Here is a 22105-nt window from a genome sequence, read left to right as displayed (position 1 = left end):
ATGCGTTATCATGTAGGATGTTACAAAAATCCCCATTATTAGCTACCTTTCCATTCTTTTCTTGAAACTCCCCTCTAAGTGCTCCCCAATCCCCCAAAATTTACTCCTGTCTAAGAATCTGTAGACTTAGCTGACATTTCTGAGGAGGGACTGAGGAGAGATTTACACTGTATGCTTCCCAGTGAAACCACCTGAAATTGTTCATAAGTCGTCGATCTTCTCTGTAGTTGTCTTTTTTTTCATGGGTGGACACCAAACATCCCTTCTTTCTTTCCCCTCAAAACATTCAGCTTTTGTATTTTCTTTTACCACACTTTAAAGAGCAATTCCTACTTTGTCCCTAAACTTGCAGATTCCACTCACCTCCCTTAACAATAAAATGAAACACCAGTAGTTAACAGGACCCATTCTCCTTAGAAGCCAGATTAGTAACCCGCTGCAATAATCAGAGACTGTCCTTTGGACTCCTTTTGTATTTGAAGAGATGATAGTGAGAATTTTACAAAACTGATTGAAGATACTAAGAGTTTTAGGTTGTTCCTCAGTGGGAAGATTGATCTGCAGTTACATAGTTTACCATTACAGGAAGCAGAAGTATCTCCTTTACTAGTCATAGACAGTTGCTTAAAAAATGGGAGAGTTAATACATAAGCATACCTATTTCACAGTTTTCTATATTGTTTTAAACCGTGGAACATTTCCATAACCTCAAGAGAGTATAGTACTGACAATGTGAAGATCGAAGTTCGGTATTTCCTTAGTGATGGAAGAGGAGAGTGAACTTTGGATGGAAATGTATCTTTCTTTTTACTATAAATAGATACCAAGATAATGCTAATGGAGAGTTCTTATAAAATAAGGAAGTTGCAGATCCTGTATGAAATAAGCTTCCTTTGGTATCTTTTTTTTTTTTTTTTCTTTTTCTTTTTGAGTTGGAGTCTCGCTCTGTTGCCTAGGTTATAGTGCAGTGACTCGATCTTGGCTCACTGCAACCTTTGCCTCCCAGGTTCAAGCCATTCTCCTGCCTCAGCCACCCAGGTAGCTGGGACTACAGGCACATGTCACCACACCCGGCTAATTTTTGTATTTTTAGTAGAGACGTAGTTTTACCATGTTGCCCAGATTCGTCTCAAATCCTGGCCTCAAGTGATCCACCCACCTCGGCCTCCCAAAGTGCTGGGATTACAGGCATGAGCCACTGTGCCTGTCCTGGTGTCAACTCTTTACAAGACATTAACAAATCTGATTTATTTTTGCTATAATTTTGTTATTGAAGTAGGTATAAACCTAAGGACTTAGATCAAACAAAATCATGCTTTTTATCTTTTTTAAGACAGGGCCTCACTCTGTCGCCCAGGCTAGAGTGCAGTGGCACAATCTCAGCTCACTGCAACCTCTACACCCCCCACTCCCCAGCTCAAGCAATCCTCCCACCCCAGCCTCCTGAGCAGCTGGGATGACAGGAGGGCACTACCATGCTTTACCAATTTTTTAAGGTTGTTGTAGAGATGAAATCGCCCTATGTTGCCCAGCCTGGTCTCAAACTCCTGGGTTCAACCAGTCCTCCCACTTTGGCCTCCCAAAGTGGATTATAGACATGAGCTCATATCTGGGATTATAGATATGAGCCACCACACCCAATCTCTTTCTTTTTTTTAATAAGAAGGATTTTCAGTACCTAACTGATCTCTACCCTCCTTTAATAGGAATCTGTGTTTTGTGGACAATTACAGGTAGGCTTTATTATTCAAGACATGTGTATCCTTGCTACCTATAGAAATTGGAGAGGGTTAGAATAAGTTCTATTATTAATAGTGGGAGTAGCCTGTGCCCTTTTTTTTTTTTTTTTTTTGAGATGGAGTCTCACTGTGTCATCCAGGCTGGGGTGCAGTGGTGCGATCTTGGCTCACTGCAACCTCTGCCTCCCGAGTTCAAGCGATTCTCCTACCTCAGCCTCCTGATTAACTGGGACTATAGGCACCCGCCACCACACCCAGCTAAGTTTTGTATTTTTAGTAGAGATGGGGTTTCACTATATTGACCAGGCTGGTCTCAAACTCCTGATCTTGTGATCCTCCCGCCTCGGCCTCCCAAACTTGTGCCATTTTTTAAGCCAAATAGCATTTTCATAGACTTGATAAGTTTCAAAAATTATTTGCCCGATTATCTAGCCCAATGAAATACTGAATATAAATATATTTTGTTGAACAGTTACGAAATTGGTATGAGATTCTGTACTTGAATATATCTTAACAGGAAACAGGTTAGATATCTGTTAAGGCCAAACAAAGCTGTACTTTTATCCTTGGCAATTCATGTATCAGATTGTTTTGTGGTGCTCATACTTCATTAAAAGCTGTAAGTAGAAACTGCCAGTTTCATAAATGGTCATGAATCACTTGAAAGTTTTTGTAGTTACAGAGGCAGAAAAAAACCTAGAGAGAAAATATTTATACATCATTTAAGTTACATCATACTATTTATTTTTATTTTGTTTTTAATTTTTATTATTTTTTTGAGACAGAGTCTTGCTGTTGCCCAGGCTAGAGTGCAGTGGTGCAATCTCAGCTCGCTGCAACTTCTGCCTCCTGGGCTTAAGCAGTTCTCCTGCCTCAGCTTCCCAGGTAGCTGGGATTACAGGCACGCACCACCATGCCCAGCTAATTTTTGTATTTTTAGTAGAGACAGCGTTTCACCATGTTGGCCAGGCCGGTCTCAAACACCCAACCTCAGGTGATCTGCCCGCCTCACCCTTCCAAAGTTCTGGAATTACAGGCTTGAGCCACTGTGCCTGGCCTTAAATTACATATTATTTTATGTATTTAGTTTTTTAGAGATGGAGTCTCACTCTGGCACCTAGGCTGGAGTGCAGTGGCGTGATCTCGGCTCACTACAACCTCTGTGTCCCGGGTTCAAGCAGTTCTCCTGTTGTAGCCTCCTGAGTAGCTGGGACTACAGGCATGCGCCACCACAGCCAGCTAATTTTTGTATTTTTAGTAGAGATGGTGTTTCACTGTTTTGGTCAGGCTGGTCTCAAATTCCTGACCTCAGATAATCCACCTGCCTCGGCCTCCCGAAGTGCTGGGATTACAGGCGTGAGTCACCATGCCCAGCCTACGTCATGTAATTTTATAAAGGAATGGTGGAAAACGAAATATTGTGCTCCAACTGAGGTGTGGCACAGAAAACTAGGGCAACACTTACTTTTAGAAATATCAAGTGTTATTCACTGTTTTAGAATTAATTACATAATTATCTACCAGAACACAAAGATCCCAGGGTATCTTAATGGAAACACTACATTTCCAAATAAAATAATAATAATTATCACCTACTGTATTCAGAGTGCTTTATTAGCTATAATTTTTTAACTCCCCACATCTCTGTGTGTAAATAAACATCGCTAAGGAGATTAATCTTTTCTATACTTTAGAAATAGCAAAACTAAGGCAGAGAAATTGATGTGAATGATAAATTAGGCATTATGGTCTTGAATCATTTAAAGAGGCAGGTATTCAATGGGAACAATAGATGCTAACAAAGTACTAAAATCATTCTTGCAACTATTCATAAATTACTAGTTGGTAATTAATTAAAAGTATTACCTTTCTTCCAAAATGAGTGACCAAATCGATTTAAATTTTGTGGACAATGTCACGGCAGCCTTGAGACTATTGGAAATTCCTAAGATGTGACAGAGCTTGCTTTAGAATCACCATCCCAGGCACATGGTAGCTACATGAAGTTGTATGTCATTAAAACCATTGGATTGGGAGACTGTAGAGATGTAATACATTGAATGTCACAAGAGTTTGATTGGGGGATAAATCTAGGTTTATATACCACATCTTGCCAACAGAACAATGCTTTGTTTTCAGTGGAACAGTAGCAGTTTGTTACTGTTTTCAGTGAAACACTTGCAGTCTGTTAAGATGGCCATGAAAGTGTTAGGTAGAAACTATGGGTCTCCAGGACACTTGATGCCCCTTTATATGACTGTAATCACTAAGGTGAAAACTCCCATTGGAACAGACTGTTATAGAGTCAAGGAAAACTAAAACCATCCCTAAAACAGTGTAGCAAAAAGTCAAGGTGAAATGTGGTGGGTCAGGCACAAGTCATGAGCCTACAAAGTAGAGGGATGTTCTCTGATACAGTGTTCCAGAACTGCAGTCATTAGAGAGAAAAAAAAAAATGTGTGATTAATGCCCATTTGGGAAGAATCTGAGGCAGAAGGAGGCTAGCCAGCTAAACTTCATTTGGGGAGATAAGTAAGACAAATAGTGACCTTGCAAAGATCCGAAACAGCTCTGCTACAGGGCCATTTGAACAAAAGAATGAACACATTCTAGCCTGACTCTGCCAAGCTACTCTGAAATAGTTGGAAGTGGAGAGAGAAAAGTGCTTTGAGATTTCATCGTAGAAAGATCGTTGGTGAATGGACCAGACATTTAGGTTAGCTCTGCATTTCTTATGCTATTGAATTTATTTTCTCTGGTGAGAATCTCTTTGTCTGATGGCACTCATAGCCTAAGATAATCAATGCACAATACACACGCAGGGTCTGAGTTCATTTGGATAGTATAGTGGGAAGGAATAAAATATTTCTTCTCAGTACAATTTGCTCCCAAAGTTAGAATCATTCACTGTTGGATGATGATGATGATTCGTCTTCCTGATAGACAATTGGAAAAAAATTCCACACTATCTTACATACCCCTGTAGTTGAGGGATAGGGATTTGTTGAGACCATAAAAACTATTTGCTCATTATTCACCTATCCTTGAGAATTGAACCCTTAGCTTCCATTTGAATTAAACTTCTGCTCAACTGATCAGAAGTTCTTTTTGACAGTACAGTACTCAAGGAATGACTGATTATTATACCTAAGAATGAAACAAAAAGACATGCCATAAAAGGTTCAAACTTCACATTAGAGATGCCATAAAAGGTTCAAACTTCAAACCATAAGATCTAATTATAAAATCATCGTTAACAGGAACATAGTTTAGAAAAACTTCTAAATTTATACGAAAATAAAAATAAATATTTAGACTTAGTTGTTATATCTAATCTACATAAGATCAAACTTGTCATGTCACCAGTTTTGAACTGGTGAAAGTACACTTAAAATATGAAAGCTCTATGTTTTTGCATTTCTAAGGGTGGAGAGAAGGCATAGCATTTTATAAATAGTGTGAGATTGAGAAGAACTTTGTAACTTTAATGTTTAATTGTTACTTATATTTATTAGATAAGTATGTTAATATATTTATACATATATATAATATAGTCTTTTATATATTATATATTATACATTATATATAATATATTATACATAAATATATAATCTATAAATATAGAATATATTTTATTATATATAATATATATTTTTTATGTATATGTGTGTGTGTACATATATATAAGCTGGGCAATTCTAAGGAAAATTCAAACCAAAAAACTTGTGGCCAGTTAAATTATCTTTCCAATGAGCTGAAAAAAAAACAAATGCTCTTCCTTTGCCTCCCTAGCACCCTCTAGATCTTCCTTTGTGGACAGCATGCCATTCTTCTCTTTTGCCTTTCCGGACTATTGTAATTTAGGTACCCTCCTTTTCCAGCTGCATGGTGAATGGGTTCTTGCTTTTTTCTTCCTCCTCCCAACTTTTGATCTTCTCTGAATACATTTCACAGACGACCATCTTCCAAAATAACAGCATCAATTAATTTTTTAACTTAAAAAAAAAATCTTTAGCCCTGATTCTGCCCTCTCCATTGATGTCTAGCGTGTGTGGAAGAGGCTGTGCAGAGACTGATAAGCCCCCATTTGTGAAGGTGCTTCAGTTCGCAAGGCCTTTGAGGCACTCACAAATGACACTGTTTATTCAGCCAGCCCTGGCTCCTGGTGATTCCATGAGTTGGCCCACACATCTCACAGGGCTCTAATAACTGAGCCACAAGACAGCCGCTGAGCCATGGGAAGCAGCCTTTCTTCTGTGCCCGAGACTGGAAATCGGTCTTTGTTTTTGATTTTGAATAGATAACAGTTTGCTCCTTGACGTTTTATCTCAGTTAACTATTAAGGTTTCTCACCACACTTCTGTCCCGTTTTGCAGAATCTGATGACCTCCGAGGGGACCCTGCACTCAGCCATCAAAGTGCTCCTGCCCCACTGGACGCTCATAATTCAATGGTAGATGCAGGTGGAGGTGAGAACATCACCCAGCTTCCCCAGGAGCTTCCTCAGATGATGGCTGCAGGTAAATGCCAGTGGCCAGCACAGGACACAAACAAGGCTTTTTTGAGTTCTTAGTGGAAAACTTGCCCCACCTCGAAAAATATGCATTGAACCAGGAGCCTGGGCCCTTGAAGAAATCAGTCTGTAGAACTAGTAACAATGAAAGAGCACTAAGTCAAATTGGACACATTTTTCTGTTTTGTTTTGGGTTTTCTTAAGCTTTGTGCTACTTGTTTTCAAAGTTTATTTATTTAGAAATCCTTCAGAAAAGTCACTTTAGGTAGACACCTGCATTTTCTTAATGTAATAATGTAAAAGTTTGTAAAGGAGGGAATAGGTTAGGAGGTAACACTTAATAAATTCAGTCAGGACCAGTTCTCCTGCTTGACAACGATTTTCTTATTAGACAGAAGGCCTGCCTGCTCAAGAATTACACCTAGAAACAGTAAGCCAATTAACTTGTTTTACCAAGAGAGTATTACTGCTTTGCCTCTTAGCCTTGTGACTTAACTAATGTTGTTTCACTGGGAGAAAGAAACAATTCTTCAATTTTTTTCCAGGGGTACCTCCTTAATAGCATGCTGTGTATAATATAAACTACATGCCATTAAGTTTTCTCCCAGAAAGTATTTGGAAACACTTTATGTTTATGTCTGGAGAAAACATTGCTGTAGATTATAGTTTTTTATTTTTATGTAGTTTGGGAATGTGCTAAACGAAGCCTCACATCTCTAGAAATGTGATTTTCTTTAAAACAAACACCCTTGCCTATGAACTCTAAATCATGGTTTGTTTTTCCCCACAGCAGCTGATGGTTTGGGGAGTATAGCAATAGACACGACCCAGCTCAACATGTCCGTGACAGATCCCACAGCCTGGGCTACAGCCATGAATAACCTGGGAATGGTTCCCGTGGGGTTGCCTGGACAGCAGCTCGTGTCTGGTAAGCTTTCTTCTGGCTTCAGAGATGCTTGCAGCAGTCCCGAAGGGTGTAGGTGACAGGTGCCTGGTAATCTCTCTGCACTGCCAGTGTTGGACATGGTCTTTTATTTATGACTGGGGCATGTTTGGCAAGTTGTACTTGAGATTCTTTTCCTCATCACCTTTCTCTTGTACCTAATAGCTGTTCTCAGAAAAAAACATGCTAACTATTATTGCTATACACAGTCTTGCAACATCAATTGCATTTCTTAAAATTGGTAAATAGAATGGCTAATATTTGTTTTCCAATTTGCAAAACTCATTCACCTATATTATCCCATTTGATTGCACTGTCTTCCCTTTATGATAGGTAGATATTTCTTGTTATTGCTCTTGTTAATGTTTCCATTTTACAAACAGAGAAACAGAAGAGCAGAGTTTAGGTGCCTTTTCCACATTGAAGTGGCAGAGCTATAAACAGCTCAGGTGACACTAAATCCCCTGTATTCTGTACACCACATGGTGGGATCATAATACAATGCAAGCATTCAGTAGAGAAAATGTTTAGAAATATCACAAAGTCCAAAGTCATCTAAAAGATTTAATCATTGAATTTAACAGGTGTTTGCTGAGGATTTTACATGTGCCCTGTAAAAAGTGCTTTGAGAAATAGAATAAATATATATGTATATAAGTGTCTTTGAAGAGCCTTTCTCTCTAAATTGAAAAAAACAAAACACCAACACCTGAAAAACAATGATAAAAATGGTGTGTAGAGTCAGGTGTGTTAAGTAGTGGTGCAGACTGGTAATGTAGTAATCAGATCAGTCACTGGGGCTTTGAGGAAAGATGTTATCAGGAAACTGGGGCTTGCGCTAAGTCTGGAGAAATGAGTAGGATTTATATACGCGCTCACTCATTCATTCATTCAACAAATATTCATTGAGCCGCTGTCCTGGTGCAAGGGCTCCCGCAGTAAACAAGACAGGTATGGTCTGCCCTCTCAGAATTTATAGTGGAGAGGTGACAACCAGGCATTATGCAGTAGTCATTGTTATAATGGCTGAAGAAAACTTCACTCTTGGCCATCAAGGTAGGTGAGGGTAGACGGTGTTCATTAAGTAGAAACCAATCCCTTTTGGAATGTTGCTGAATTTTACTCCCATATACCTGTGTACTTTATGCTGAGTTGACCAAGCATTTGTTTTTTGTTGTGTTTCTTTTTGGTGAATAGTGGCCATAAATGAAAAGTTGCAAATTAATTATAGTAATATATATGTGTGTGTGTGTATGTGTACATGTGTGTATGTATGTGTATACATACATACACACACACATATATATGGTTTCTTTTTTAATATAACAAGAAAGAACATGAAAATGGATAAGAGACTAGGGAAAGTAGGAGACAAAGGAAATACAAAGGCTGAGTTTTAAAACATTACATTTAGGATATTTATTAAATTCTTCAAAATGCTATCAAATTCATACAATTGAAGATTAATCTGCTCTAGGGAGCTGGGTATACATAAATGACATTTTCTATGGCTTGAACATGTGTTTATCCCAGGCCCCTTTTCCCTAAAGCTTACCTAGACAGATACTTTCTTCTAATAACTTGAGAGTAAAGATTTCTATTTTTCCACCCAAGTTTCCCCAGTTGCCTAATTGAAATATTCAGAAAGCAGAAGTAAGTTACTCTTGTCTCACCTCCTACTTCTCTCAGAAAATGTTGTACGACTTCTAGAGTAAGCCAAAACCTTCCTAATTCATTATTTTTTTCTTGTGATTTTGAGTCTTCTGACGTTTTCACCGTGACCAATTTACGATTTTCCCAGCAACTTGCCATGAAAAGAATTACAGCCCTACTCGTTATAGAAGATTTACCGTATCTGCCCCGAATTACTTTTTCTATCTCCTGTGTTAGCCAAATTGCTTAAACTGTTTTTGAGCCTTTCAGGGTCTTTCTGGCCTTTCCTTCATCATTTACACAGCCTGATAATTTAACTGCACTTTGCTTTGTTCTCAGGGCCACCAGCCAACTATTTTAACATCTTATCCTAAACAATTTTTTTTTTTTTTTTTTGAGACGGAGTCTCGCTCTGTCGCCCAGGCTGGAGTGCAGTGGCCAGATCTCAGCTTACTGCAAGCTCCGCCTCCCGGGTTCATGCCATTCTCCTGCCTCAGCCTCCCGAGTAGCTGGGACTACAGGCGCCCGCCACCTCGCCCGGCTAGTTTTTTGTATTTTTTAGTAGAGACGGGGGTTTCACCGTGTTCGCCAGGATGATCTTGATCTCCTGACCTCGTGAGGTCTCCATCTCCTGACCTCATGACCACCCGTCTTGGCCTCCCAAAGTGCTGGGATTACAGGCTTGAGCCACCGCACCCGGCCATCCTAAACTGTTTTTCCATTGTATTCTTTTATATTAAAAATTTTAAAATAATTCTTCAAATCTCCAGATTACTTAACCATTCTACTATTTATATTTAGGCTGTTTTCATTTTTTCACTGTTAGCTAGCCAAGTTTCCTTAAAGAACTTAGTCTCGGCCGGGCGCGGTGGCTCAAGCCTGTAATCCCAGCACTTTGGGAGGCCGAGACGGGTGGATCACGAGGTCAGTAGATCGAGACCATCCTGGCTAATACGGTGAAACCCCGTCTCTACTAAAACTACAAAAAAAACTAGCCGGGTGAGTTGGCGGGCGCCTGTAATCCCAGCTACTCGGGAGGCTGAGGCAGGAGAATGGCGTAAACCCGGGAGGCGGAGCTTGCAGTGAGCTGAGATCCGGCCACTGCACTCCAGCCTGGGCGACAGAGCGAGACTCCGTCTCAAAAAAAAAAAAAAAGAACTTAGTCTCCCTGAGCATGCAAAAACATCTTACCTTTTCTATAAAATGGTGATCATATCTATTTCATGGAACTGCTGTGAGATTTAAATGGGATAATTTATATAACCTCCATATGGTAAGCATACATTAAATAGTCTTCTTACTCCTTTGTTCTTATTTCTTCCTTTCTCCTTTTTGCTTTTTTTAAAGCAAGTAACATTTTGCTTTAAAACATTGCAGTGGACATTTTTATGGATGGGGCTTTTTAGCTGTTAGAATTATTTCCATTGGATAGGCTCCTACATGTGGAACTAGTAGGTCAAAAGAAATGAGCATTTTCAAGTTTCTTGCTAAGTACTGGTCGATTAATTCCCAAAATATACATATGGACTTAATATTTACTAATTTGATGTGCAAAAATGGCATCCTATTATTTTATCTTAAATTATTCTATAACTACCCTTGGTTATTTCCTTATTCTCCTTCATTTTCTATTCATATTTTCTCTTTTGCAAATAATTATTCTCTGATAAATGGATACTTGGTAATTTTGTTGTTGTTGTTGTTGTTTATATTTGGGCATTTGTTAAACATTTTAATCCTTGGACTTCATATTTCCTGAAAATGTTTATCTAGTCTGGGTTTTGCCTCCTAATGTTAGTTCTTTTTTATGGTTTTTATATTTAATTTTCCGTTTATGAGTTCTTTATTCCATTTCTAAATGCAGAAAGGTTTGCCCACTCTGGAAGTTGTTATATTCCCTATTTTCCATGCCCCCATTGACTTAAATCTGCCTTTTATTGGAAATTAAATTCTTATGCATATTTTTATCTATTTCTGAAGTATCTATTCTGTACTACTGATTTATCTATTTTTATTCAAAGACCACATTGTTTCAGTTCTTATAGTTCTATGGTATGTTTACATGACATATCTGATGCCCTTTTGACTATATCTGGTGTGCCCCACTATTGTTTATTTTCCACATAGCCACAGAGCCACGGATGCCACTGCTTGCTCAGGTGTCATGCTGGCCACCTCTGGAGTTCTTCACTGTGAATGCAGAATGTTAGAGGCAGCCTTTAATGTTTCAGAAGGGACTTAAAGATTATTTAGTGTAACCTTCCTTCCAAGAAATCCTCTTTAAAACATTTCTGACAGGATTATGGAGAGGGTGGATTTTATGAGTACTTGGCTTTCTCCCAAAGTTTCTGATATTTCTAAATGACCAACCACTCTTCCCATATTTGTTGAAATTAAACTGACACTAAATCGCTTTCCTCAGTGCTTCTTCAATTTATTGAGAGATTAAAATTATCAGCAAAGCAAGGCGTAAAATTTTTATATCCTCTGATTTTATCAAAAGGATTTCCCAAGAAATCAAATCCCTCATTACTGTGGTAGCACACCTTTCAGATGTGCTGTCGTGCACTTCCCCAGCGACGCCTCTTCCACTTCCCTCCCCTTTCATCATCACCAAATGTTCCCCACACCGTGATTCTGCTCCCACCTTTATGAATTTCTCTGTTTACCTTCTTCATAGGAAGTGCTACTTGAGATCATTACATTGAATTTGTTCCTTTTATCCCAAATATACCATTATACTGTTATACCCTAATCCTAAATCCCATACTCCAAAGTCCTGGCTGCTCTGTGAGATGATATTTACCTCCATTATTGTTTCTTGTTTGTTGTATTTCCCATACTTTGTTTTGGTTTTGTGAAGTTTTTTTGTTGCCTTTGCCTTTTGTTGTTGTTGTCAATACTGTGTGCATTGGTGTAGATCCAAGTTTTTTAAACTAGTCTGTTGGAACATTTGTGTTCCATTGTTGTTGTAAGGTAGAGTGGAGGCATAAGTATTATACTTACGTGGCCTAACAATGATGGCAAACTCTGGGTTAAACACAGATAAATTGCTTTCCTTGTGGGTTTTCCCAAGGCCTTTACTATGCTAATGTGCACTAAGTAGTTCTCAAAGAGTGGAATCTACTATGTAGAATTCCTAACTTAATTTAGCCTTTAAAAAATGCCTGCATTAGGACAAATACCTAATGCATGTGGGGCTTAAAACCTAGATGATAGGTACAGCAAACCACCATGGCACATGTAACAAACCTGCACATTCTGTACATGTATCCTGGAACTTAAAGTAAAATTTAAAAATTAATTAAAAAACAAACTTGTGAGCCTCTCATGAGATGCTAAAATATTCACTGTGGACATCCTTCTCCACTACCATCCATCCTTCTGTGCCTCATATGATATCCTCTGCATGATCTAGTTTACAATTTTGTTTGTTTATGTTTGTGCTGAACAGTGTCACTCCCTAATCTCAAATTTCAAAATAACTCTCTTGTGGTCAGGTGTTGCCTGAAACCTTCTTCTCAGTTTTCTGTGGCACACGTTGTCCCTTTTCAGGGGCCCCACCTCTGGTGTCACAAGTTGAAATCTAAGATATCAAATCCTGAGCTTTGGCACCTCTTGTGTGACCAGCTGCTCTCTTCCTGTATACCCTAATTTCTTTTCCAAAGTTATAATCATCAACTGGAAGGAGAGCTGAAAAGCAGGAGCTGAGTGCCCAGCTTTTAAATTTCTTGCCCAGGCCTGCATGGGAACTAATAGTACTTTCTGAATATTCTCTGGCCATGAGATAATACCTTGCTTTTCTATAAACTTTTTGAAATCTCCTTTCTTATTGTCAACAATATTTCTTTAGCCGTTATTGACTCTGGGGTGATACACATCTTTTACTCCAAGCTTCTTAGCATGCCATTTGTGGTATTTTAAACACATGTTCCAGAAAGACATCATACTTCCAAGTTAACAACATAGAGCCACATCCTTAAGCAGTGACTAATTTGGAGCCAACGAAAGACGTCTTCACACTTGTAAGGATCTATCAGCACCCTTAAGTGTTCCTTGGCTCATACTTCGCTGTTTCTTTTTCAGAAGCCCTGGGTTCACTATCACTGCTTCTGTTTCCTGCCATTCTGAGAAGAACTTAGCTTTCTAACTCTTGGAAGGCTAAGATAGGTTACAAGTCCTTCTCTGTCCCCTTCACTACCATCTCCTATTCACTGGTATTTCCACTTATTTTCATTCTTCTCTGCTTCCTCAGAGTACTTTTTTCTAATTTCCTTCTTGGGTTGTTTAATCCTCACAGGAACACCTTCATCCTCGTTAATATGCCCAGATATGAAGAGGGATTTGTTAAATCCTTTCATCTCCTCAAGCATCACTCTTTTAACTGAGATTTATTGAGCCAGATGTTATGCTAAATACCGGGAATACAGGACATAGACCTTACTGTCATGCTTTAGAGTGGTGGGAGAAAGAGGAAAGAGTAAATACACAAATACAAATCAACTTGAAAAGTGGTTATGCTACTAATAGATAAAGGGTGCTATAGGATGTCACTGAAGAGAGTTAAGCAGGGGAGTAGCAGGATCAGAATTATATTTTTACAGAGCATGTTTGTAACCCCTATAGAGGACTGATGGGAGTGTGGAAAGGTTGGCAACCAGACAGGAGTTACCCAGATAAGAGACAGCGACGGCAGTAATGCCAGCGATTATCCTGAGCAGTAGAGATGGAGTGATCCTAAGGGACTCGTGAGACATTTCATTGTAAAAACCACAGGAATGGATGACTAAGACCGCATGGAACATAAGGAGGGTGAAGAATCAACAGTGACCCCTAGGCTTCTAGGCTTGCAAGCTGGGTTAACCATAGAGCCATTTGCTTAGAAGGTGGGGAAGGCTGAAAGAGAAGGGTGGGTAAGATGACTCGTTTTCTTTTGGATATGTTGAGTTTGAGGAAGCTGTTGAAAGAAAAGCTGTGGTGAGCAGGGAGATTGATGGTCCTGGCATGCAGGAAGGCAGGCCTGATGGAGATGTGGCTTTGGTGGCCACAACATAGGGATGGTTGTTGATGCCCTGGGGACCATAATGCCCAGACACACTTCTACTGTGAAATTACGAGGAAGCTCTCAGATGCTCCTTCAGGTTTCAGCCTACCCTGCAGCCAGGTCTCCAGATCCCTCTCTTGTGTTCCACTACATTCCCACTATTGCAGGGCTTCAAGATTTGAAATGAGAGAAGTGGTCAGAGATAAAAAATAGTATCTGGAAATCCTGCCTGAAACCATCTCTTCAGCTTACAAATACACTCAGGACTGTCCGTTGATAAACCACCCCACGTGCTTGTTTTTAAAATGAAAATCATACTCATACCAGCAAAGTTTCTTTCTTTAGTCCCTTCAGATGTTAATGGTGGCATTCTCTGACACAAGCATGATGAAGGGGATACAGACGGCCTGGCGGGTACCAGTGGGGGTCTCTAAAGGACGATGCTCAAAGTTCTTTTTTGTTTTTATTTTCTGTCTTGTTGAAAGATTTCTCACTATCAAGTGTCAGAAAACAAATAGGCCCTTGACTTATGTTTCACAATGTATGTACCTGATTTCATGTACTTGTGACAATTCTGTTACACTCTGTGCAGTTACCTTTTCTTCCCCAGGACATCAGGACAGTACATTCGTACATTTATTTACTCACCACAGTATTACAGTATTTTTTACAAGGCACTAGAGGAGCGGCAATTGGCATGACCGACCAGTGATGCTCTTATGGAGAACATGTATCTCTAAAGAAGATGTCATCAAATAATTATACAAATGACTAATTATAATTGTGGGATGTTATAAAGAGGAATTGGGAGCCTAACTTTGTTTGGAGGTATTAGAGAAGCTTCAGAAAAGGTTCCTCTAAAGTAGTAATATTCAAACTAAGACCTGAAGGATAAATTAGACTTATCTAGTTAGCAGGAGGGAAGAGCAGAAAGAAAGGGAGAATTTGAAAAGATGAGAAAGTTATAAAAGCAGAAAATGTCCTGTTCAAAGACCTGAGATGAAAGGAGCTTCGCCCCTTTAAAGAAGAGAAAAGTGGGTGTATGTGGGCCAGAGGTAATGGTTGGGACGGAGTGGGATTTGCAGGTTGGTGCTTAACACAAGTCTGGTGGGATAGGCTGGGGCCAGACCATGCCTTCCAGAGCTTGGAGTACAGACTCTATTTGAAGTGCAAACTACTGAAGTTTTGAGGAGATAAGTGACCTCTGACTCATGTTTTTTGTTTCTTTATTTCTCCTAACAAAAAAGTATCTGACTTGTTTTATAGAGACTGCATTGAAGAATGGCAAGCGGGGAGGCTGGGTTTATATCTAGAAGGCTGCTGTCCAAAAAGGGATGGCAGAGGTAGATGGGGCAGAGGTAGATAGCCTAGATATATCCAATGGGACTGGAATATGGAGCACCGACCATGTGCAGGCACTGCCATAGATGCTACACATGCTCTCCTGGAACTTGCATTCTAGTGCTAAGCTGATGTGTGTGTGTCTACAGTATTTCTTTTGTTTGTTTGTTTGTTTGTTTGTTTGAGACAAGATTTTACTCTGTCATCCAGGCCAGAGTGCAATGGCATGATCACAGCTAACTACAGCTTCAACTTCCCGGGCTCAGGTGATTCTCCCCTTCGGCTTCTCGAGTAGCTGGGACCACAGGTGTGTGCCAGCTAATTGTTTGTATTTTTAGAAAAGATGAGAATTCACATCGTGTTGCCCAGGCTGGGCTCTCACTCCTGGGCTTGCTTGATCAAGCAATCTGCCTGTCTTGGCCTCCCAAAGTGGTAGGATTACAGGTGTGAGCCACTGCACCCAGCCTATCTACAGTATTTCTAGAGATAAGAGAATGTGTAAAATCTGTTTTCAGAAAAAGATTTGCTTTGGCCTGTTCCATGTACTATAGAAGGTAATTGACATCATTGAAAGCAAATCAAAGATTGTTCTCAAAGAACTCTCCACAAATGATAAAAGCCTATATCCTTGTTGGCTACAGATGTTACAGACTTCTTGTTAAATGCTTAATATAGTATAGTCATTTTTTTATTCCATGTAATGAATAAGATAAAGTTACCTGCTTAGTATTAGGTCGACCTCTTCTGAATTATTAATGTAAAAATTTTTTTGCCCTATGTATACTACAACAAATACATATATATTTAAATTTTATTCTAGTTTGCACCTCTTGATTAGCTTAATCTTTATTTGCTCTGTTGTACTCTGGTATATGTACTACTCATTAGCCTTTTGAACTATGCTGGCTACATTCTTATTCACTAGACTAAAACTAGAGAAAATATTTTTAAATAATTGCATGTATATTGACATATGTACATGTACTAAATATATACTCTACAATATATAATTTTTCTATGTGTGTATATATCACAAATACATACATTCCCTAATTTTCTTCATCAGTATCTTTAATAGCCCGATGAGCTGAGGGAAAATATTTGCATTCCACACTAGGAAATTGTATCCTCTGCTCAGAGTGGACATTCTAATTCAGCAGAGAATAGAAAGAAAAGCCAGACAATTAAATTCCCATATTAAAATGAGTTTGAGTGTTCCTATACTGATATAAAGTGTGTATATATGTATGTGCATGCATGTAAATTGTTGTATATTGGATTTTTGCATTGGGTCAATGTCAAAGTCTTTTATTTGTAACTATGGATTAATTGCATAGGGGACTTCTCTTCCATATCCATTGTTTGCTTTTATTTCCTTTTATTATTCTGCAGCCTGCCTTATAGTTTACAATGTGTTACATACTGCATTCTTGAATTGTAAGCACATGTCATTTGTGTGCTAATATAATTATTCTGTCATCTGTCTGATAGACTGTGCTGGACTTCTATGGGAAAGAACTGTAGCTAATCATCTTTGTATTTCCTCTATCATTAAAGTTGGGTGCTTGGTAACTATAGCTGAATGAATATGTAATTTGGTTCATTTATATAAATAATTACATAAAATGCATAATACCTGGAAAAGTCACTTTTATACTTGGTCCTTAGACTATCTAAACTATAGTTTTTATGTCTTCAATCAGTTAGATACGAAGAGTAACTATGACTTCCAGCCCCCTTATTTGACATCCATGATTTATTTTTCTCATAATTGAGCATTATGTTTTCAGATTCCTTCTTTTATAAAAATGTGTCTTTCCTGTCTTTCTTTATCATGATTATGCTTTCATCTACCTTCTTGCACAGATGGAGTATATTTATAATAGCTGTTTTAGTGTACTTATCTACTGATTCTATTATCTGTGACATTTCCGAATCTCTTTCTTGATTGATTTTTATCCTTATGATAGGTCTTATTTTTCTGTTTCTTTGCATGCCTACTAATTTATTATTGGTTGCCAGACATTGTGAATTTTATGTTGTCAGGTGCTGGACTTTTTCTTTTTCTTTCCTTTTTTGTCTTCCTTAAAATAGTTTTAAGATTTTTTTTTTTTCCCGAGATGCAGTCAGGCTCCTTGGAAACAGTTTGATTCTCTCAAGGCTTTGATTTTATACTTGGGTTAATGGATTTAAGCAGCCTTTAGATTGGAGATAATTTCATCCCATTTCTGAGGCAAAACACTTCTGGGAACTCTTTACTGGTATATTGCAAGGTTTCTTCTCTCTGGATCTTGGGAACTTGAGCTACTCCCTGCCCTTTGTGAGCTTCAGAAAGGTTCCATCGCTGGCTTTTGCCCCAGCCTTCGCACTTCCCTCTCAGCCTCTCCTGATCAACATGCAGCCACAGACTCGGAGAGGACCTCTGAAGATCTCGAAAGCTCTCTGTCTCTGATTGGCCCCTTCCTCTCTTGTACTCTGCCCTGAAATTTCCAGGAGCATTGGTCTTCCCAGATGTCGAATTTAGACAGACCTCGGGCTCTGTTCTGGTTTCTCTTCCTTGCATTAAACCCTGGAAACTTTCTAGACGGTGGCTGGGACTATCATAAGTTTCACTTCATTTATTTCCCCTCTCTCAGTGATCACTGTCCTGCACCTCTTGTTGTACAGTATCTGAAAACCATCGTTTCATATGTTTTGTTTGATTTTTGAGTTGTTTAAAGTAGGAGAATAAATTCTATCCTCGTTACTTCCTGGTGGCTGGAAGCAGAAGTTTACAGACAAAGTCTTTTTAAAATGAATGTACATATTCCCTAGGGATATAAGAAGTTAAAAATCTGAGGCTATGATATGAGTGACTTTACTAGGAATGCTAAAAAGAATAGCAATAAAACTGAAAATTATTTGGCACCTTATATGTGACAAATACTCTAAACATCTTGCATCATTGAAGCCTCTGCTAGCTAAATATTATTAACACTATTTTATAGATGAGGGAACTGAGTTTAGGTGATGTGAATTAACTTGCCCAAGGTTACTCAGCTGGAAGGAAACGGTGCTGGAATTGGTAACCAGGTTTGTCTGCCTAAACTATTTCCACTATATCAGGATTTGGGGACAGATGGTTAAAGCAAAACCTCCTGTGTTTTTTACCTTAGGCCAGCTCTATCTTTACACTTTTGTTTTTAAAAATAAATACCTTGGGTGGAAATACATCATTGGTGGCGAGGGTAGGGGAGAATCCTAGAGATTTCTTTGTATTACATTGAAATTTAAAGATTTCAATGATTTAATTATTATGCATATCGCTTTTTGTTGTCCTTGAATGCTGCAGATTTCTATTTTCGAACCTGGGTCCTGTGATCTAGATATTGTGCTAAAGTTGAACCAGGAACAACTTAGTAACATAAAGTGGACTTCTATGAGTAACACCATGGTGGTCATGTACTCAGGTTTATGACAATAACCAAAAAGTGATCATCAGTTTGGGAGAGAATATATACATTGCAGTCTGAAAGCAAGTAACACTCCCTCAAAGAAAACAGAAACTTGGAATTTTTAATGTTTAACACGAATGAGATGCACTTGAGTGAACCTACGTACATCCTGCATGGGAAATCCAGAATGCAGGGCAGGTGGGATTGCTGATTTGGTAACTCAGGTGGAGGGAGTTCCTGGCTAATGGATTCCATTTCTCAGAAAAGGACAGGCAAGGTCATCTGCTGAGGATAAGTAGGCTGATGAGGAATGGCAAGTTGGAAGAGAAGGGAGAACGCTTGAAGGTTTCACTGGGGGAGAGACGGGAAGCTGACCAGAAATATACGGTAAGATGTCTGGACACTCTTTGAGAGCCCTGCCTGGTTTTCTCCAGCACTTTTGTGTCCTCCCAATAGGCAGGCATGGAGAGGGAAGGTGGGGTTTATCCAAGGTTGGATTTTAACAGGTGGGGAGAATGAAAGGATAAGGGCACGAAGAAGGCATGAGCATTTTCAGGAGAGTAATTTCGGAGCTGGACTACACACTCCTACAAGAGTGGGGGTGGAGCCATGAAAAAAGGGCTGGGTTGATGGGGCAAGAAAGTGGAGGGGTGGTTGCATGGGCAGAACTGAGGACGGCAAGCAGAGGGTTGGAAAGGTGGGAAAGTGCAAGGACAGAGGGGCGTTAGCCCATTACAGCAGTATGTGGGGATCCTGCCTGCGGTCTTTTCAGGAGAAAAAACTTCCTTCAACACTGAGGAACTGTCTCTGCAACAGGCAGATGGTGGCTTTAGAACCTGAGGTCTTAGGTTTGAATCCAGGCTTGTTCCCTTAGCTGTGTAAACTTGGGCAAGTGAATTAACTTCTCTGAGTTTGTCTGTAAAGGAGAGGATAATCATCAGAGAATTGTTGCCTTTTCTAGAATCGGTAAAGTGTGGTACATATTAAAGGGATCAAATGTGTTTGTTTATGTTACCCTCGTTGGAGAGCAGTTTAGGATGGCATGGGGAAGGGGAGAAGAGTGACCTTGGATGACTTCCTATTTTAAGGGAATGAAGAGAGAAAACTTGGCCCCTGTAAAAAATGATCCCCTTGTCCTGACATCCCCTATTGGAGGAGAAGTGACAACCATTCTCTACAAGCCATGTGGAGGCACCCACACGTACCCAATGCACACCCACAAATCATAGCTCTGTGACACTGAAGCTGACCTTTGGACAAAGCCAGGGTTAGGGCTGCTGACCCCACAGAGTAAAAAACCTACATGTAAGTTTTGACTCCCCCAAGACTTAACTACCAGTAGCCAGATATTGACCAAAAGCCTTATAATAATGTAAACAGTTGATTAACACATATTTTATATTTATGTGTGTTATATGCTATATTCTCACAGTAAAGTAAGCTAGAAGAAAAACAAATGTTATTAAGAAACGATAAGGAAGGGGCTGGGCCCAGTGGCTCATACCTACAATCCCAGTACTTTGGGAGGCCGAGACAGGCAGATTGCTTGAGTCCAGGAGTTTGAAACCAGCCTAACCAACATAGTGGTAAAATCCTGCCTCTGAAAAAACAAACAAACAAACAAACAGTGGGGCATGGTGGCATGCACCTGTAGTCCCAGCTACTCAGGAGGCTGAGGCAGGTAAATCGCTTGAGCCTGGGACATCCAGGCTACAGTGAGCCATGATTGTGCTAGCATACTCCAGCCTGGGTGACAGAGACCCTGTCTCAAAAAAAAAAAAAAAAAGGGAAAATACATTTACTGTTCATCAGGTGGAAGTGGATCATCATAAAGGTCTCCATGCTCCTCATCTTCATGCTGGGTAGGCTGAGGAGGAGGAGGAAAAGGTAGAGTTGGTCTTGTTGTCTCGGGTGTGAGAGGTGGAAGAGATGAAGGAGTTGGAAGGGGAGGCAGGAGAGCAGGCATACTCAGTATAACTTTTATTGAAGAAAATCGGTGATAAGTGGACCTTCAAAGTTCAAACACATGTTGTTCAGGAGTCAATTATATTAGAGTATTTTCTAGTCATCTGTTTCAGCATCCTCTGGAAAGTAGATTTCTGGGCCTATTTTAGACCTTCTAAAACATGAGGCCTGGAAACTGCAACTAAAGTTTGAGTCCTTGAAGTACCCCAGGTTCTTGGCTGGTGGAGAAACAAAAAAAAAATACTCATTTGGCCTTAGAATGGGTAGGGAAGCTTCTCTGATGCTACATTTCTGCGGTCTTACTTACAATGCAATTTTACAATAAAAGTAGCTCAGCTGTAAAGTACCTAAAACATAGTTGCATATGCAAATTAAAACTCGTGTATTGAGTGTCTGCTATGCTCGAGCACTGTGCTGTGGTCTGAATGTTTGCATATCCCCACATTCATATGTTGAAATCCTAACCCCCAAGGTGATGATATTAGGACATGGGGACTTTGGGTGGTAATTAAGTCATAAAGGCAGAGGCTTCATGAATGAGATCAGTGCCCTTTTAAATGAGACCCAAGAGAGCCCCTTCACTGCTTCCACCATGTGAAGGTGAAATGAGAAGAGGCCATCTATGAACCAGAAAGTGGGTCCTCACCAGATGGCACATCTTCCAAGTGCCTTGGTCTTAGACTTCCTAGCCTCCAAAACATAAGTTTCTGTTGTTTATATGCTACCTAGTCTGTAGTATTAGTTACAGAAGCTCCCCATAGACTAAGACACACAGTATATAATCTCATTTAATTGGTTATTATCTTGAAAAATGTTTTGGTCATCAAGACAGACATGATTGAGCTGTAATAAACTATATTTTCCTCTTTAACAGGGACATTATCTTGCTATCTATCATAGAAGATATAATTTTGACCTTGAGGCTTTACTTCTGAATGTTTATGCCTATAGGGCAAAAGGACTCCTTTTCTTTAAGGGGAAGGAGAAATATGGTAGTCTTAAAGTTCACTAAGTCTTTCTGACCACAAGGGCATCTTTAAAGAAATATTCCTCACTTCCCTGGATAGGTGCCTTGTGACCTCTGTCAGTTAATGCATCCTAGCCATTTATTCCATCTCAGCAGGAAAAATGAGCCTCAATACCCTAATGTGAGGTGACTCCGGTCTCCATGGGGACCCGATGCACAGAGTGAATCACTGCTGATGAGGTTCTAACCAGAGACATTTTCATGAACTGTGCAATCACTCAAAAATGTTCATTTGATACTTTCAAGACTTAGTGGCCGGTCTTGGAAACCATGTATTGGAGAACATCTTTTTGAATTTGTTCATCCCCAGCTGTGAGAAAATACTGCCTAGTCATGGGTAGGAAAAAGGCAATTTAGAAAAATAATAGAGGAAAACGATGATTTCATCCTGGTCTGAATTTTGTATGTCATTCTTGCTGGGGCTTTGCCAGGAGAGGGGCAGGCCA

At 39.5% G+C, this 22105-nt stretch overlaps 1 protein-coding gene across 5 annotated transcripts in view; it reads left to right on the top strand.

The window, feature by feature from the left end:
* Positions 1-22105, top strand: part of ENOX1 (ecto-NOX disulfide-thiol exchanger 1) — a 582538-nt gene that overhangs the window by 363642 nt on the left and 196791 nt on the right. For 4 of the 5 annotated variants that reach the window (XM_037986751.2, XM_073013850.1, XM_037986747.2 and 1 more), the window contains 2 exons: positions 6116-6259; positions 7043-7180. In XM_037986751.2, coding sequence (XP_037842679.1) covers positions 6190-6259; positions 7043-7180 — 208 coding nt within the window. In that variant the 5' untranslated portion in view covers positions 6116-6189. The remainder of the gene's footprint in view (positions 1-6115; positions 6260-7042; positions 7181-22105) is intronic. The other variant, XM_037986753.2, reaches the window with a different exon arrangement.

Source organism: Chlorocebus sabaeus, chromosome 3 (assembly GCF_047675955.1).
Source record: "Chlorocebus sabaeus isolate Y175 chromosome 3, mChlSab1.0.hap1, whole genome shotgun sequence".
Lineage (NCBI taxonomy): Eukaryota > Metazoa > Chordata > Mammalia > Primates > Cercopithecidae > Chlorocebus > Chlorocebus sabaeus.
Note: the sequence above shows the minus strand (reverse complement) of the source record. Positions and strands in the feature narration are given on the sequence as shown.